The following is a 17507-nucleotide window of genomic DNA, read 5'->3' on the forward strand; positions in this document are numbered from 1 at the left end:
TGGAGTTAGTACAGGACTGTGGTTCAGTATGCTAGTGGTGTTAGTACAGGACTATAGTTCAGTATGCTAGTGGAGTAAGTACAGGACTATAGTTCAGTATGCTAGTGGAGTTAGTACAGGACTATGGTTCAGTACGCTAGTGGAGTTAGTACAGGACTATAGTTCAGTACGCTAGTGGAGTTAGTACAGGACTATAGTTCAGCATGCTAGTGGAGTAAGTACAGGACTATAGTTCAGTATGCTAGTGGAGTTAGTACAGGACTATGGTTCAGTATGCTAGTGGAGTTAGTACAGGCCTATGGTTCAGTATGCTAGTGGAGTTAGTACAGGTCTATAGTTCAGAATGCTAGTGGAGTTAGTACAGGACTATAGTTCAGTACGCTAGTGGAGTTAGTACATGACTATGGTTCAGTACGCTAGTGGAGTTAGTACAGGACTATAGTTCAGTATGCTAGTGGAGTTAGTACAGGACTATGGTTCAGTATGCTAGTGGAGTTAGTACAGGACTATAGTTCAGTATGCTAGTGGAGTTAGTACAGGACTATAGTTCAGTACGCTAGTGGAGTTAGTACAGGACTATAGTTCAGTACGCTAGTGGAGTTAGTACAGGACTATAGTTCAGTACGCTAGTGGAGTTAGTACAGGACTATGGTTCAGTACGCTAGTGGAGTTAGTACAGGACTATAGTTCAGTACGCTAGTGGAGTTAGTACAGGACTATAGTTCAGTATGCTAGTGGAGTAAGTACAGGACTATAGTTCAGTATGCTAGTGGAGTTAGTACAGGACTATGGTTCAGTATGCTAGTGGAGTTAGTACAGGACTATGGTTCAGTATGCTAGTGGAGTTAGTACAGGACTATAGTTCAGTACGCTAGTGGAGTTAGTACAGGACTATGGTTCAGTACACTAGTGGAGTTAGTACAGGACTGTGGTTCAGTATGCTAATGGTGTTAGTACAGGACTATGGTTCAGTATGCTAGTGGAGTTAGTACAGGACTATGGTTCAGTATGCTAGTGGAGTTAGTACAGGACTATAGTTCAGTACGCTAGTGGAGTTAGTACAGGACTATAGTTCAGCATGCTAGTGGAGTAAGTACAGGACTATAGTTCAGTATGCTAGTGGAGTTAGTACAGGACTATGGTTCAGTATGCTAGTGGAGTTAGTACAGGCCTATGGTTCAGTATGCTAGTGGAGTTAGTACAGGTCTATAGTTCAGAATGCTAGTGGAGTTAGTACAGGACTATAGTTCAGTACGCTAGTGGAGTTAGTACAGGACTATGGTTCAGTACGCTAGTGGAGTTAGTACAGGACTATAGTTCAGTATGCTAGTGGAGTTAGTACAGGACTATGGTTCAGTATGCTAGTGGAGTTAGTACAGGACTATAGTTCAGTATGCTAGTGGAGTTAGTACAGGACTATAGTTCAGTATGCTAGTGGAGTTAGTACAGGACTATAGTTCAGTACGCTAGTGGAGTTAGTACAGGACTATAGTTCAGTATGCTAGTGGAGTTAGTACAGGACTATGGTTCAGTACGCTAGTGGAGTTAGTACAGGACTATAGTTCAGTACGCTAGTGGAGTTAGTACAGGACTATAGTTCAGTATGCTAGTGGAGTTAGTACAGGACTATGGTTCAGTATGCTAGTGGAGTTAGTACAGGACTATGGTTCAGTATGCTAGTGGAGTTAGTACAGGACTATAGTTCAGTATGCTAGTGGAGTTAGTACAGGACTATAGTTCAGTATGCTAGTGGAGTTAGTACAGGACTATGGTTCAGTATGCTAGTGGAGTTAGTACAGGACTATGGTTCAGTATGCTAGTGGAGTTAGTACAGGACTATAGTTCAGTACGCTAGTGGAGTTAGTACAGGACTATAGTTCAGTATGCTAGTGGAGTTAGTACAGGACTATGGTTCAGTACGCTAGTGGAGTTAGTACAGGACTATAGTTCAGTATGCTAGTGGAGTTAGTACAGGACTATGGTTCAGTATGCTAGTGGAGTTAGTACAGGACTATAGTTCAGTACGCTAGTGGAGTTAGTACAGGACTATAGTTCAGTATGCTAGTGGAGTTAGTACAGGACTATAGTTCAGTACGCTAGTGGAGTTAGTACAGGACTATGGTTCAGTACACTAGTGGAGTTAGTACAGGACTGTGGTTCAGTATGCTAGTGGTGTTAGTACAGGACTATAGTTCAGTATGCTAGTGGAGTAAGTACAGGACTATAGTTCAGTATGCTAGTGGAGTTAGTACAGGACTATGGTTCAGTATGCTAGTGGAGTTAGTACAGGACTATAGTTCAGTACGCTAGTGGAGTTAGTACAGGACTATAGTTCAGCATGCTAGTGGAGTAAGTACAGAACTATAGTTCAGTATGCTAGTGGAGTTAGTACAGGACTATGGTTCAGTATGCTAGTGGAGTTAGTACAGGCCTATGGTTCAGTATGCTAGTGGAGTTAGTACAGGTCTATAGTTCAGTATGCTAGTGGAGTTAGTACAGGACTATGGTTCAGTATGCTAGTGGAGTTAGTACAGGACTATAGTTCAGTACGCTAGTGGAGTTAGTACAGGACTATAGTTCAGTATGCTAGTGGAGTTAGTACAGGACTATGGTTCAGTATGCTAGTGGAGTTAGTACAGGACTATAGTTCAGTGCGCTAGTGGAGTTAGTACAGGTCTATAGTTCAGTATGCTAGTGGAGTTAGTACAGGACTATAGTTCAGTATGCTAGTGGAGTTAGTACAGGACTATGGTTCAGTATGCTAGTGGAGTTAGTACAGGACTATAGTTCAGTACGCTAGTGGAGTTAGTACAGGACTATGGTTCAGTACGCTAGTGGAGTTAGTACAGGACTATAGTTCAGTATGCTAGTGGAGTTAGTACAGGACTATGGTTCAGTACGCTAGTGGAGTTAGTACAGGACTATAGTTCAGTACGCTAGTGGAGTTAGTACAGGACTATAGTTCAGTACGCTAGTGGAGTTAGTACAGGACTATGGTTCAGTACACTAGTGGAGTTAGTACAGGACTGTGGTTCAGTATGCTAGTGGTGTTAGTACAGGACTATAGTTCAGTATGCTAGTGGAGTAAGTACAGGACTATAGTTCAGTATGCTAGTGGAGTTAGTACAGGACTATGGTTCAGTATGCTAGTGGAGTTAGTACAGGACTATAGTTCAGTACGCTAGTGGAGTTAGTACAGGACTATAGTTCAGTATGCTAGTGGAGTAAGTACAGGACTATAGTTCAGTATGCTAGTGGAGTTAGTACAGGACTATGGTTCAGTATGCTAGTGGAGTTAGTACAGGACTATAGTTCAGTACGCTAGTGGAGTTAGTACAGGACTATAGTTCAGTATGCTAGTGGAGTTAGTACAGGACTATGGTTCAGTATGCTAGTGGAGTTAGTACAGGACTATGGTTCAGTATGCTAGTGGAGTTAGTACAGGACTATAGTACAGTATGCTAGTGGAGTTAGTACAGGACTATGGTTCAGTATGCTAGTGGAGTTAGTACAGGACTATAGTTCAGTACGCTAGTGGAGTTAGTACAGGTCTATAGTTCAGTATGCTAGTGGAGTTAGTACAGGACTATAGTTCAGTACGCTAGTGGAGTTAGTACAGGACTATAGTTCAGTACGCTAGTGGAGTTAGTACAGGACTATAGTTCAGTATGCTAGTGGAGTTAGTACAGGACTATAGTTCAGTATGCTAGTGGAGTTAGTACAGGACTATAGTTCAGTACGCTAGTGGAGTTAGTACAGGACTATAGTTCAGTATGCTAGTGGAGTTAGTACAGGACTATGGTTCAGTACGCTAGTGGAGTTAGTACAGGACTATAGTTCAGTACGCTAGTGGAGTTAGTACAGGACTATAGTTCAGTATGCTAGTGGAGTTAGTACAGGACTATGGTTCAGTATGCTAGTGGAGTTAGTACAGGACTATGGTTCAGTATGCTAGTGGAGTTAGTACAGGACTATAGTTCAGTATGCTAGTGGAGTTAGTACAGGACTATAGTTCAGTATGCTAGTGGAGTTAGTACAGGACTATGGTTCAGTATGCTAGTGGAGTTAGTACAGGACTATGGTTCAGTATGCTAGTGGAGTTAGTACAGGACTATAGTTCAGTACGCTAGTGGAGTTAGTACAGGACTATAGTTCAGTATGCTAGTGGAGTTAGTACAGGACTATGGTTCAGTACGCTAGTGGAGTTAGTACAGGACTATAGTTCAGTATGCTAGTGGAGTTAGTACAGGACTATGGTTCAGTATGCTAGTGGAGTTAGTACAGGACTATAGTTCAGTACGCTAGTGGAGTTAGTACAGGACTATAGTTCAGTACGCTAGTGGAGTTAGTACAGGACTATAGTTCAGTACGCTAGTGGAGTTAGTACAGGACTATGGTTCAGTACACTAGTGGAGTTAGTACAGGACTGTGGTTCAGTATGCTAGTGGTGTTAGTACAGGACTATAGTTCAGTATGCTAGTGGAGTAAGTACAGGACTATAGTTCAGTATGCTAGTGGAGTTAGTACAGGACTATGGTTCAGTATGCTAGTGGAGTTAGTACAGGACTATAGTTCAGTACGCTAGTGGAGTTAGTACAGGACTATAGTTCAGCATGCTAGTGGAGTAAGTACAGGACTATAGTTCAGTATGCTAGTGGAGTTAGTACAGGAGTATGGTTCAGTATGCTAGTGGAGTTAGTACAGGCCTATGGTTCAGTATGCTAGTGGAGTTAGTACAGGTCTATAGTTCAGAATGCTAGTGGAGTTAGTACAGGACTATAGTTCAGTACGCTAGTGGAGTTAGTACAGGACTATGGTTCAGTACGCTAGTGGAGTTAGTACAGGACTATAGTTCAGTATGCTAGTGGAGTTAGTACAGGACTATGGTTCAGTACGCTAGTGGAGTTAGTACAGGACTATAGTTCAGTACGCTAGTGGAGTTAGTACAGGACTATAGTTCAGTACGCTAGTGGAGTTAGTACAGGACTATGGTTCAGTACACTAGTGGAGTTAGTACAGGACTGTGGTTCAGTATGCTAGTGGTGTTAGTACAGGACTATAGTTCAGTATGCTAGTGGAGTAAGTACAGGACTATAGTTCAGTATGCTAGTGGAGTTAGTACAGGACTATGGTTCAGTATGCTAGTGGAGTTAGTACAGGACTATAGTTCAGTACGCTAGTGGAGTTAGTACAGGACTATAGTTCAGTATGCTAGTGGAGTTAGTACAGGACTATAGTTCAGTATGCTAGTGGAGTTAGTACAGGACTATGGTTCAGTACACTAGTGGAGTTAGTACAGGACTATGATTCAGTATGCTAGTGGTGTTAGTACAGGACTATAGTTCAGTATGCTAGTGGAGTAAGTACAGGACTATAGTTCAGTATGCTAGTGGAGTTAGTACAGGACTATGGTTCAGTATGCTAGTGGAGTTAGTACAGGACTATAGTTCAGTACGCTAGTGGAGTTAGTACAGGACTATAGTTCAGTATGCTAGTGGAGTTAGTACAGGACTATGGTTCAGTATGCTAGTGGAGTTAGTACAGGACTATGGTTCAGTATGCTAGTGGAGTTAGTACAGGACTATAGTTCAGTATGCTAGTGGAGTTAGTACAGGACTATGGTTCAGTATGCTAGTGGAGTTAGTACAGGACTATAGTTCAGTACGCTAGTGGAGTTAGTACAGGTCTATAGTTCAGTATGCTAGTGGAGTTAGTACAGGACTATAGTTCAGTACGCTAGTGGAGTTAGTACAGGACTATAGTTCAGTACGCTAGTGGAGTTAGTACAGGACTATAGTTCAGTATGCTAGTGGAGTTAGTACAGGACTATAGTTCAGTATGCTAGTGGAGTTAGTACAGGACTATAGTTCAGTACGCTAGTGGAGTTAGTACAGGTCTATAGTTCAGTATGCTAGTGGAGTTAGTACAGGACTATAGTTCAGTATGCTAGTGGAGTTAGTACAGGTCTATAGTTCAGTATGCTAGTGGAGTTAGTACAGGACTATGGTTCAGTACGCTAGTGGAGTTAGTACAGGACTATAGTTCAGTATACTAGTGGAGTTAGTACAGGACTATGGTTCAGTACGCTAGTGGAGTTAATACAGGACTATAGTTCAGTATGCTAGTGGAGTTAGTACAGGACTATAGTTCAGTATGCTAGTGGAGTTAGTACAGGACTATGGTTCAGTATGCTAGTGGAGTTAGTACAGGTCTATAGTTCAGTATACTAGTGGAGTTAGTATAGGACTATGGTTCAGTATGCTAGTGGAGTTAGTACAGGACTATAGTTCAGTATGCTAGTGGAGTTAGTACAGGACTATGGTTCAGTACACTAGTGGAGTTAGTACAGGACTGTGGTTCAGTATGCTAGTGGTGTTAGTACAGGACTATGGTTCAGTATGCTAGTGGAGTTAGTACAGGACTATGGTTCAGTATGCTAGTGGAGTTAGTACAGGACTATAGTTCAGTACGCTAGTGGAGTTAGTACAGGACTATAGTTCAGCATGCTAGTGGAGTAAGTACAGGACTATAGTTCAGTATGCTAGTGGAGTTAGTACAGGACTATGGTTCAGTATGCTAGTGGAGTTAGTACAGGCCTATGGTTCAGTATGCTAGTGGAGTTAATACAGGTCTATAGTTCAGAATGCTAGTGGAGTTAGTACAGGACTATAGTTCAGTACGCTAGTGGAGTTAGTACAGGACTATGGTTCAGTACGCTAGTGGAGTTAGTACAGGACTATAGTTCAGTATGCTAGTGGAGTTAGTACAGGACTATGGTTCAGTATGCTAGTGGAGTTAGTACAGGACTATAGTTCAGTATGCTAGTGGAGTTAGTACAGGACTATAGTTCAGTATGCTAGTGGAGTTAGTACAGGACTATAGTTCAGTACGCTAGTGGAGTTAGTACAGGACTATAGTTCAGTATGCTAGTGGAGTTAGTACAGGACTATGGTTCAGTACGCTAGTGGAGTTAGTACAGGACTATAGTTCAGTACGCTAGTGGAGTTAGTACAGGACTATAGTTCAGTACGCTAGTGGAGTTAGTACAGGACTATAGTTCAGTATGCTAGTGGAGTTAGTACAGGACTATGGTTCAGTATGCTAGTGGAGTTAGTACAGGACTATGGTTCAGTATGCTAGTGGAGTTAGTACAGGACTATAGTTCAGTATGCTAGTGGAGTTAGTACAGGACTATAGTTCAGTATGCTAGTGGAGTTAGTACAGGACTATGGTTCAGTATGCTAGTGGAGTTAGTACAGGACTATGGTTCAGTATGCTAGTGGAGTTAGTACAGGACTATAGTTCAGTACGCTAGTGGAGTTAGTACAGGACTATAGTTCAGTATGCTAGTGGAGTTAGTACAGGACTATGGTTCAGTACGCTAGTGGAGTTAGTACAGGACTATAGTTCAGTATGCTAGTGGAGTTAGTACAGGACTATGGTTCAGTATGCTAGTGGAGTTAGTACAGGACTATAGTTCAGTACGCTAGTGGAGTTAGTACAGGACTATAGTTCAGTATGCTAGTGGAGTTAGTACAGGACTATAGTTCAGTACGCTAGTGGAGTTAGTACAGGACTATGGTTCAGTACACTAGTGGAGTTAGTACAGGACTGTGGTTCAGTATGCTAGTGGTGTTAGTACAGGACTATAGTTCAGTATGCTAGTGGAGTAAGTACAGGACTATAGTTCAGTATGCTAGTGGAGTTAGTACAGGACTATGGTTCAGTATGCTAGTGGAGTTAGTACAGGACTATAGTTCAGTACGCTAGTGGAGTTAGTACAGGACTATAGTTCAGTATGCTAGTGGAGTTAGTACAGGACTATAGTTCAGTATGCTAGTGGAGTTAGTACAGGACTATGGTTCAGTACACTAGTGGAGTTAGTACAGGACTATGGTTCAGTATGCTAGTGGTGTTAGTACAGGACTATAGTTCAGTATGCTAGTGGAGTAAGTACAGGACTATAGTTCAGTATGCTAGTGGAGTTAGTACAGGACTATGGTTCAGTATGCTAGTGGAGTTAGTACAGGACTATAGTTCAGTACGCTAGTGGAGTTAGTACAGGACTATAGTTCAGTATGCTAGTGGAGTTAGTACAGGACTATGGTTCAGTATGCTAGTGGAGTTAGTACAGGACTATGGTTCAGTATGCTAGTGGAGTTAGTACAGGACTATAGTTCAGTATGCTAGTGGAGTTAGTACAGGACTATGGTTCAGTATGCTAGTGGAGTTAGTACAGGACTATAGTTCAGTACGCTAGTGGAGTTAGTACAGGTCTATAGTTCAGTATGCTAGTGGAGTTAGTACAGGACTATAGTTCAGTACGCTAGTGGAGTTAGTACAGGTCTATAGTTCAGTATGCTAGTGGAGTTAGTACAGGACTATAGTTCAGTACGCTAGTGGAGTTAGTACAGGACTATAGTTCAGTATGCTAGTGGAGTTAGTACAGGACTATAGTTCAGTATGCTAGTGGAGTTAGTACAGGACTATAGTTCAGTACGCTAGTGGAGTTAGTACAGGTCTATAGTTCAGTATGCTAGTGGAGTTAGTACAGGACTATAGTTCAGTATGCTAGTGGAGTTAGTACAGGTCTATAGTTCAGTATGCTAGTGGAGTTAGTACAGGACTATGGTTCAGTACGCTAGTGGAGTTAGTACAGGACTATAGTTCAGTATACTAGTGGAGTTAGTACAGGACTATGGTTCAGTACGCTAGTGGAGTTAGTACAGGTCTATAGTTCAGTATACTAGTGGAGTTAGTACAGGACTATGGTTCAGTATGCTAGTGGAGTTAGTACAGGACTATAGTTCAGTATACTAGTGGAGTTAGTACAGGACTATAGTTCAGTATGCTAGTGGAGTTAGTACAGGACTATGGTTCAGTATGCTAGTGGAGTTAGTACAGGACTATGGTTCAGTACGCTAGTGGAGTTAGTACAGGACTATAGTTCAGTATACTAGTGGAGTTAGTACAGGACTATGGTTCAGTACGCTAGTGGAGTTAGTACAGGTCTATAGTTCAGTATACTAGTGGAGTTAGTACAGGACTATGGTTCAGTATGCTAGTGGAGTTAGTACAGGACTATAGTTCAGTATACTAGTGGAGTTAGTACAGGTCTATAGTTCAGTATGCTAGTGGAGTTAGTACAGGACTGTGGTTCAGTATGCTAGTGGAGTTAGTACAGGACTATGGTTCAGTACGCTAGTGGAGTTAGTACAGGACTATAGTTCAGTATACTAGTGGAGTTAGTACAGGACTATGGTTCAGTATGCTAGTGGAGTTAGTACAGGTCTATAGTTCAGTATGCTAGTGGAGTTAGTACAGGACTATAGTTCAGTATACTAGTGGAGTTAGTACAGGACTATAGTTCAGTATGCTAGTGGAGTTAGTACAGGTCTATAGTTCAGTATACTAGTGGAGTTAGTACAGGACTATGGTTCAGTATGCTAGTGGAGTTAGTACAGGACTATAGTTCAGTATACTAGTGGAGTTAGTACAGGTCTATAGTTCAGTATGCTAGTGGAGTTAGTACAGGTCTATAGTTCAGTACGCTAGTGGAGTTAGTACAGGACTATGGTTCAGTATGCTAGTGGAGTTAGTACAGGACTATGGTTCAGTACGCTAGTGGAGTTAGTACAGGACTATAGTCCAGTACGCTAGTGGAGTTAGTCCAGTACCTGGTGAAGTCGGGGGGGACTGGCGTGGTAACGAAGGACTGCATGGGTTTGCGGTGGACCTGCTGAAACATGAGCAGGATCTCTGGGCTCTTGGAGATCAGCTCGCTCTTGCTGCAGGAACGCAACTACAACACACACACAGACACACACAGACACACACAGACACACACACAGTTATCAAGTTGAACACAGCCAGTCACCCCTGCTCGTGGAGTTCCACCGGTAATGGACTATTGAAAATGAGAGGTCAAGATTGCACATCGGTGTGGACATGTTCTCCCGTGAAGAGAAAGCCCTGAGATAAACATGGCTTTGCAACTGGAGACTGACAGTCCAGATTCCTCTAGGACAAGATTATTCTCCAGACTTTACAAAGAACAGAGACACTGACTGACTTCAGGATTTGTTTTGGAATACTGAAAGCTATGAGGCATTAAATGGGTCGGATTATCAAGCTTTTGCCAAACACTGACTCTTTCAACCCCATAGAAAACATTGAGCACACCAAGACATCATGGCGTTTATTTTTTTGAACCCGAAATACTCGTCAATCGACTAGACGCTAACTCCTCAGAAGCTTTCATCTTCGTCTTAAAAACCCACAAATCTACGGGTGCATCCTGATAGTCTGACGTTGCCTCCTTTCCTGTTCTTCACCTGCAGAGGTGAAAGAGTAGCACCAGTGAAAGCCCTTCACCATAACTGCTTTTTCAGACACCTTGTGCCTCTTTAGATGCACATCAACAATGTACAGGAGCCCCAGTGTGTCACCTTCCCCTCTTCCTGCTACCCAGAGTGCATTGCTGTCTGGCGTGGAAAGAGCCCACCACAGAAAAAAAAAAACCCCACTCACTTCACACTCTTCGCCTAAACAACTGCCGGCGCAAATCAACGGACAGCGCAGTACGTCCTGCAAGAACAAGCATGCTAGTGACGCTTCCACTGTGACCTGCACACTGCTGCCACATCCGACCCCTGACCCCTTCTATGGGTGAACCTCCCCGGGCCACATGAACACAGCTCTTCATGGACATACCTGATGTTCCACTTCTTGCAGGAGTGATTCCAGAAGCTCCGTCTCCTGGGTAAGGGAGGTCTTCTGACCTGTTGTGAGGGGGGGGGGACATGTTAGGGGTTTTTCCAGAGATTTTTTGGGGTAAAAATGTTCTTAAATGAGTCTTAAATGTTGACGTAAGCGTCTTGAGGGGCGCCTTGTCAGCGCTGCAGGGGCGGAGCCTACCCATGAGGGTGATGAGCTTGTTTTTGAGCTGGTTGTCCAGGCGGGCGATCATCATCTCCACGGCGTTGCGGATCTCTCTCACGCGCTCGTCTTTTGCGCCCCTCACCGCCTCCACGTTTCTCTCCTGATACATTTAAACCGTTAGGCGTCAAAGACCACCCACAGGACTGAGAGAATTGCAAAGGTTTTATTTGTCATTGAAGCATAAATGACCTTTCTGTTCTATGAAACATGGGCTGCCATTTCAAACTCTCCTGTGCCATCTAGTGGAGTAGGAGAGGGATGCATTTACAAGTATGTTTTTTTCCCTATTGTGCACCTCTAGTAAAGTTGAGCAAAATAAAATAAATCACAGAACTGACTCTTTAAAACATCCCTCTGTGAAAATGAATAATCTTCCTTAGACGGCTATAAGGTTCAACATTCATATACAGCTAATGTGTGACAGCTATTCCACTCCATACACCTGTATCACTAGTGAACTGATCTGGGAGGTTATGACAGAAACGGCGCTCCTACCACTTCCTGCACCAGGCTGATGAGCTCCATGAGGCGGCGGCGGAGCTTGCCCACTTCCTCGTTCACCTTGGTCACATGCTGCTCATAGATCTCCGCCAGGGGCTTGAAGGTGTGGCCCCCATGCTGGAGCAGACAGGAAACAGGAACAGGAAACAGGAAACAGGAACAGGAAACAGGAACATGCACTGTAGATTAATCCTGTCAGTATTCATACAATATATTGGAACTAATGAGATAAACCCATGGATGTGGAGAACCTAAAATCATTCAGGGCAGGGGAACAGGGCGTGGGACTGTTTTGATACAGTATCGTTTGTGTCGTTTGACTATCAATTTTGTCTTATTTTAACACAAAGTGAACAGAACCGTCATTCAAGAAACAAAAACCAAAAGGTGGGCTTGGCCTAAAACAAAGGAAGGAGGATGGAACTCCATCTCCCAGACTCCCACACAGTCAGCACATGCTGCTGTTCCAGGCCTTGTCCACACGCACATGGGGATTTCTGAAACCAGGATTTTTCCTCCTTCATTCTTAAAAATGTCTGTCCACATGAAAACGAGAAAACACGCTGCCTACATCGGATAGGCTGCTTGCTGTCACATTCACTTTCAGAATTCTGCTTCACTCCAACTAAGATGTTGAGCCCTTTATTGGCCAGGAGAAAACACAAGAGGAACAGGAGAAAACACAAGAGGAACAGGAGAAAACACAAGAGGAACAGGAGAAAACACAAGAGGAACAGGAGAAAACACAAGAGGAACAGGAGAAAACACAAGAGGAACAGCGTTTTGGTAACCGAGAGCTGCAGAGTTGTGTCGTTGAGTCCACGGGGTTCTCATTACGCCATTTCATGTAACAGCGACGTGAAAACAAGCCCAAAACTCCAGTTTTATTGTCCACACGACAACACTGAAAGTGGAGTTTCTAAAAAAAAATTCACCTTGGATGGAGTTTTCAAAAAAGTCCAGTTTCAGTGACCTAGAACGCCATTTGCATGTGGATGGAAGGCCAAACGGCGTAGAAAAATGCCCGGTTTCAAAAATACCCGTGTTTCATTTCATTTCAAACCTTAATTTCTACTGGTGAAGCACTGAGGTTTCCCTCGTTTACAGTGATGAGGAGTTGGTGCTGGTGTGGACCGGGCCTGAGTCACGTACCATGCCTCCCCACAGGGTTAGGGTTAGGGTTAGAGTTTACAGTGATGAGGAGTTGGTGCTGGTGTGGACCGGGCCTGAGTCACGTACCATGCCTCCCCACAGGGTTAGGGTTAGGGTTAGAGTTTACAGTGATGAGGAGTTGGTGCTGGTGTGGACCGGGCCTGAGTCACGTACCATGCCTCCCCACAGGGTTAGGGTTAGGGTTAGAGTTTACAGTGATGAGGAGTTGGTGCTGGTGTGGACCGGGCCTGAGTCACGTACCATGCCTCCCCACAGGGCACACTGGTGGCAGATGCACTTCTTACAGGTCCAGCAGAACACGCTCAGCTTCTCATGGTGGTTCTCACACCTGGGGAGGAGAAGCAGACTGACTGACTGACGGACAAGTATGTGTGTCAGAGAGAGAGAGAGAGAGAGAGAGAGAGAGAGAGAGAGAATAAGAGAGAGAGAGTGATAGATGGAGGTGTGGGGGTCACAGGGGGGAGAGAGAGAGAGGGAGTGATAGATGGAGGTGCGGGGGTCACAGGGGGGAGAGGGAGTGATAGATGGAGGTGTGGGGGTCACAGGGGGGGAGAGGGAGTGATAGATGGAGGTGCGGGGGTCACAGGAGAGAGAGGGAGAGGGAGTGATAGATGGAGGTGCGGGGGTCACAGGGGGGAGAGAGGGAGAGGGAGTGATAGATGGAGGTGCGGGGGTCACAGGGGGGAGAGAGGGAGTGATAGATGGAGGTGTGGGGGTCACAGGGGAGAGAGGGAGTGATAGATGGAGGTGCGGGGGTCACAGGGGGGGAGAGGGAGTGATAGATGGAGGTGCGGGGGGTCACAGGGGGGAGAGGGGCGGAGGAAGGAGAGGCTACTTGTCCTTGTCGTTCTCCTCGTGTTTGGAGAGGTTGCAGAGCTGCAGGGTGTCCAGCTGCTGGGTCACCTCCTCCGCCCAGCGACAGTTCACCAGCTCCCGCAGCTGCAGTGGGGCCCTAGACACACACACACACACGCACACACATGCGCGCACGCACACACGCACACACACATACAGACACAGACAGACACAGACAGACATACAAATACACACAAGCATGCAAACACAGGCATTAGTCTACAGTAAACAGGAAATGGAGGACTAAGACTCCAAGTTCCCCTGAATGGTGTCTAGATCGATAGATACATTATTGATTGTCGTCTATAACCTGGGTCTATTGAAAATGACTTTAAAGATCAATGTGTTGAAACAAAACAAGCACAGATCCCCAGGTCTGGACCTTTTAAGGGCCCGTCAACAGGGACTCCACTGAACCTCAAAGGAAAGAATCAATATGCGCCGGCAATAGATCTTTCTGCACACTGAACTGAGAAAAATCTATATTTAATTCCTCAGATTTACTCTTGGCTCTGTGGCGTGAATCTTAAAGAGGAACTTTTAGGACTGAAAGCTCTTTCCTGCCCTCAGACATGGCTCCTAAGAGTCTCAGACATGGCTCCTAACAGTCTCAGACATGGCTCCTAAGAGTCTCAGACATGGCTCCTAAGAGTCTCAGACATGGCTCCTAAGAGTCTCAGACATGGCTCCTAAGAGTCTCAGGCATGGCTCCTAAGAGTCTCAGACATGGCTCCTAAGAGTCTCAGACATGGCTCCTAAGAGTCTCAGACATGGCTCCTAACAGTCTCAGACATGGCTCCTAAGAGTCTCAGACATGGCTCCTAAGAGTCTCAGACATGGCTCCTAAGAGTCTCAGACATGGCTCCTAAGAGTCTCAGACATGGCTCCTAAGAGTCTCAGACATGGCTCCTAAGAGTCTCAGACATGGCTCCTAAGAGTCTCAGACATGGCTCCTAAGAGTCTCAGACATGGCTCCTAAGAGTCTCAGACATGGCTCCTAAGAGTCTCAGACATGGCTCCTTAGAGTCTCAGACATGGCTTCTAAGAGTCTCAGACATGGCTCCTAAGAGTCTCAGACATGGCTCCTAAGAGTCTCAGACATGGCTACTGAGAGTCTCAGACATGGCTACTGAGTCTCAGACATGGCTACTGAGAGTCTCAGACATGGCTACTGAGAGTCTAAGACATGAATATTGAGTCTTCAGACAGGAATACTGAGAGTAGGACTCAAACAAGGGAGGGCTTACCGGCAGTGTGGGCATTGGGCTCTCTGTTCAGTCAGCCAGCGCTGTCAACAGAGAAGAGAGGTTAAAGGTTACTTAATTATAAGGATTTAGGATAGCATTTCATACACAGTGGTTCAGTTTTAATTCACACTTAGAATGGAACAAAAATGTGTTCAAACAAGGTCATACAAGACATGCCTTGACTATAAAAACGATCAGTAGGCTACTTCTGCTTCACTAGTCAATATGAGGCTGGTTGGTTCATAACATAAGTTCCCAAGTCAGAAAAGAGCAGTGCTGTAGATTTCTCCTGGCCACTGAGCGGGTGTGACGGTGGTGACGCGGTCCCCGTGGTGACGCGGCCCCCGTGGCGCCAGGCTCACCCGTATGCAGCTGAAGCAGCAGAGCTTGGAGCAGTGGGGGCAAAGACGGGCGTCCCTCAGCTTCTCCATGCAGATGAAGCAGCGGAACACCTCCGCAATACTCTGGACCGGAGAGCAAGAAGAAGGGCGCTCAATTTGAAACAACACAAGCGTGGGACAACACTGAATGAAAAAAATGGCAGACTTGCTAAGTGGGACGGTATGAATAGGAGGTGTAACACATATGGCAACTAAATATTGTTTTATAACAGCATATTTTACTGTTTTTTTTAAGTAGTGAGAGTGCTACTTTTTACATTAGTAGCAAACACAGTCCAACGCTGAAACAGTGTTGCACACTTGTTTTCATAACCTCACCCTTTTTCAAAATGGCATGAGTGATTTTGGTCGTTATGGGCACATAGCAGGAATCCACTCTCATTATGGCCTAGCTGGTTATCAGACAACATTGTGAATGTCTGCCTAGTTGGGCAGGCTGTATTTGGAAACGATCCCAGTCTAATGCAATTGTCAACAGGGCAGCAGCAAGCTCCACTGAGGCATCATGAGATCGGTCAGCACGGGGAATGTTCAGGTTGAAGCAGTTTGTTATTCATTTGAGGGACGGGTCTTTATCAATCAATCAAAGCTTTATTTGTATAGCGCATTTCATACCCAGAGGCAACACAATGCGCTTTACAGAGAACATGGGAGGTGGGCATACGACCCACTCTCTACATATTCCAGAGGGAAGCAAAAAACAGTAATCACCCGGGGGCCAGATAAGTGAGCTGTAAACATTCTTCCCTGACCCCTCTTAACGAGGCGATCGAGCAAGCTCCTGGAGTATGTTTGTCTACCGGCTAAGAACATTTATAGAGCAATAAATAACATTAAATTACATTTTCAGAGTAAGAGAGGCTAATAACATCATAGGAGAGACATGGCAAACATTGGTGTATGTCTGTGTGTGCATAAATGTGCCTGGGCCCAGATAGAAGTTGGGGTAGGATCGGGGTAGGAAAAGGATACGGACCCGGGTTAGGGTGAGGGGAAGGGGATCTGAAATGTGACACATACCTCAACACTTTGTTCATCCATTTCAGCCACTTTGGTTTTCTTGAAATAGGGTACAGAAATGAAGGGGATCTCTTCAAAGACCTGGAAGAAGAGAGGCATTTCATTTAGAAATCTGAAAGACAATGTTCCTTGTAGCTACTGATCCATGCATCATGATAGCAGGTTTCATGCAGGCTCTCTTATCCCCACTCCTGCTCCTCCAGGCTCTCTTATCCCCACTCCTGCTCCTCCAGGTTTCATGCAGGCTCTCTTATCCCCACTCCTGCTCCTCCAGGCTCTCTTATCCCCACTCCTGCTCCTCCAGGCTCTCTTATCCCCACTCCTGCTCCTCCAGGCTCTCTTATCCCCACTCCTGCTCCTCCAGGCTCTCTTATCCCCACTCCTGCTCCTCCAGGCTCTCTTATCCCCACTCCTGCTCGTCCAGAGAAGGCCCAGTTGATAAGAAACTAAAGTCTACAGACATTGATTTTGCCAGAAGAGTGGGCTGGTTTACACTAGTTTAAAACTCCAGCTAGCTGGCCACAGGGTCACGTTATCAGTTTGCTAGCTGCTCTCGTTTGTGGACATTACATTACAGTCATAATATAATAACATACTTTACTAACAGGCTAACTGATACTATAATACTTTACTAACGGGCTAACTGCTACTATAATAACTTATTTATTTGACAGACTAGCTAGCTGGCGTTAGCTAGCTCAGAAGGTTAGACAGACCGTGAGCTAGCTAGCTGCTACCGTTACTCGGCTAGCAAGCTCACCCTTTTGAGCACAAGCTGCTTAGCTTAGTTGCTAGCACTAGCTACCTTCTCAAAAAGACGGTTGCGATTCGTGTCAGTTCGTCTTTCTAACGGCCTTTAGCTCGCCTACCATCTGTCACACACAACAAGCTAGCTAGCAATAAGCTAGCTGTCTGTTGACCCACCTGGGCTAGCTGGTGCTAGCTGGTGCTAGCTGGCTAGAGCTAGCACACAATCCAATTCAGTTTGTCTTGATAGTTGACCGTCACCGCCAAATGGCTTGGACTTCAAATATCAAATTTGCGCAGAAAAACACACTATCTAGTCTAAATGTGCAAGCTTGCACCCTAGTCTCGCATCGCACTAACTAGGTTGCGGTTTGTTTTCTTCCATGCAGGATCATTCTGCTACATGTCACCATTGGATACGGTTCTCCTCCTCTCGCGAGAGTTCCATAGAGGGCTTCAACCAATGGCTGACAGGCAAAGGAGTCGAGGGCGGGATTTCCTTTATTGTTAGCCAATGGGGAGCATGTAGGGATGTGTAGCTTGGAAGTGACACGCCTATCTTCTTGCTTTGGGACTAGTGTGCAAATCCAGTGATCTCTTTGATCATATCACACCAAAGAAC

The 17507-nt window shown here is 44.8% G+C and overlaps 1 protein-coding gene across 3 annotated transcripts in view; it reads right to left on the reverse strand.

Annotated features, from left to right (window-relative positions):
- trim37 (tripartite motif containing 37) overlaps window positions 1–16255 on the reverse strand; it is a 72865-nt gene extending 56610 nt beyond the window's left edge. For all 3 annotated transcript variants that reach the window (XR_014630791.1, XM_084449319.1, XM_084449318.1), the window contains exons 1-9: window positions 16139–16255; window positions 15080–15181; window positions 14718–14758; window positions 13451–13567; window positions 12856–12943; window positions 11437–11559; window positions 10918–11041; window positions 10714–10781; window positions 9678–9802 (exon numbers count right to left, since the gene is read on the reverse strand). Coding sequence is in view for 2 of the 3 variants with exons in the window: in XM_084449319.1 (XP_084305445.1) it covers window positions 9678–9802; window positions 10714–10781; window positions 10918–11041; window positions 11437–11559; window positions 12856–12943; window positions 13451–13567; window positions 14718–14758; window positions 15080–15181; window positions 16139–16237 (887 nt within the window). In the remaining variant the exon portion in view is untranslated. The remainder of the gene's footprint in view (window positions 1–9677; window positions 9803–10713; window positions 10782–10917; window positions 11042–11436; window positions 11560–12855; window positions 12944–13450; window positions 13568–14717; window positions 14759–15079; window positions 15182–16138) is intronic.
- Between the last annotated feature and the right edge of the window lie 1252 nt (window positions 16256–17507).

This window comes from Borostomias antarcticus (genome assembly GCF_949987555.1).
Source record: "Borostomias antarcticus genome assembly, chromosome: 15".
NCBI classification, from domain to species: Eukaryota; Metazoa; Chordata; class Actinopteri; order Stomiiformes; family Stomiidae; genus Borostomias; species Borostomias antarcticus.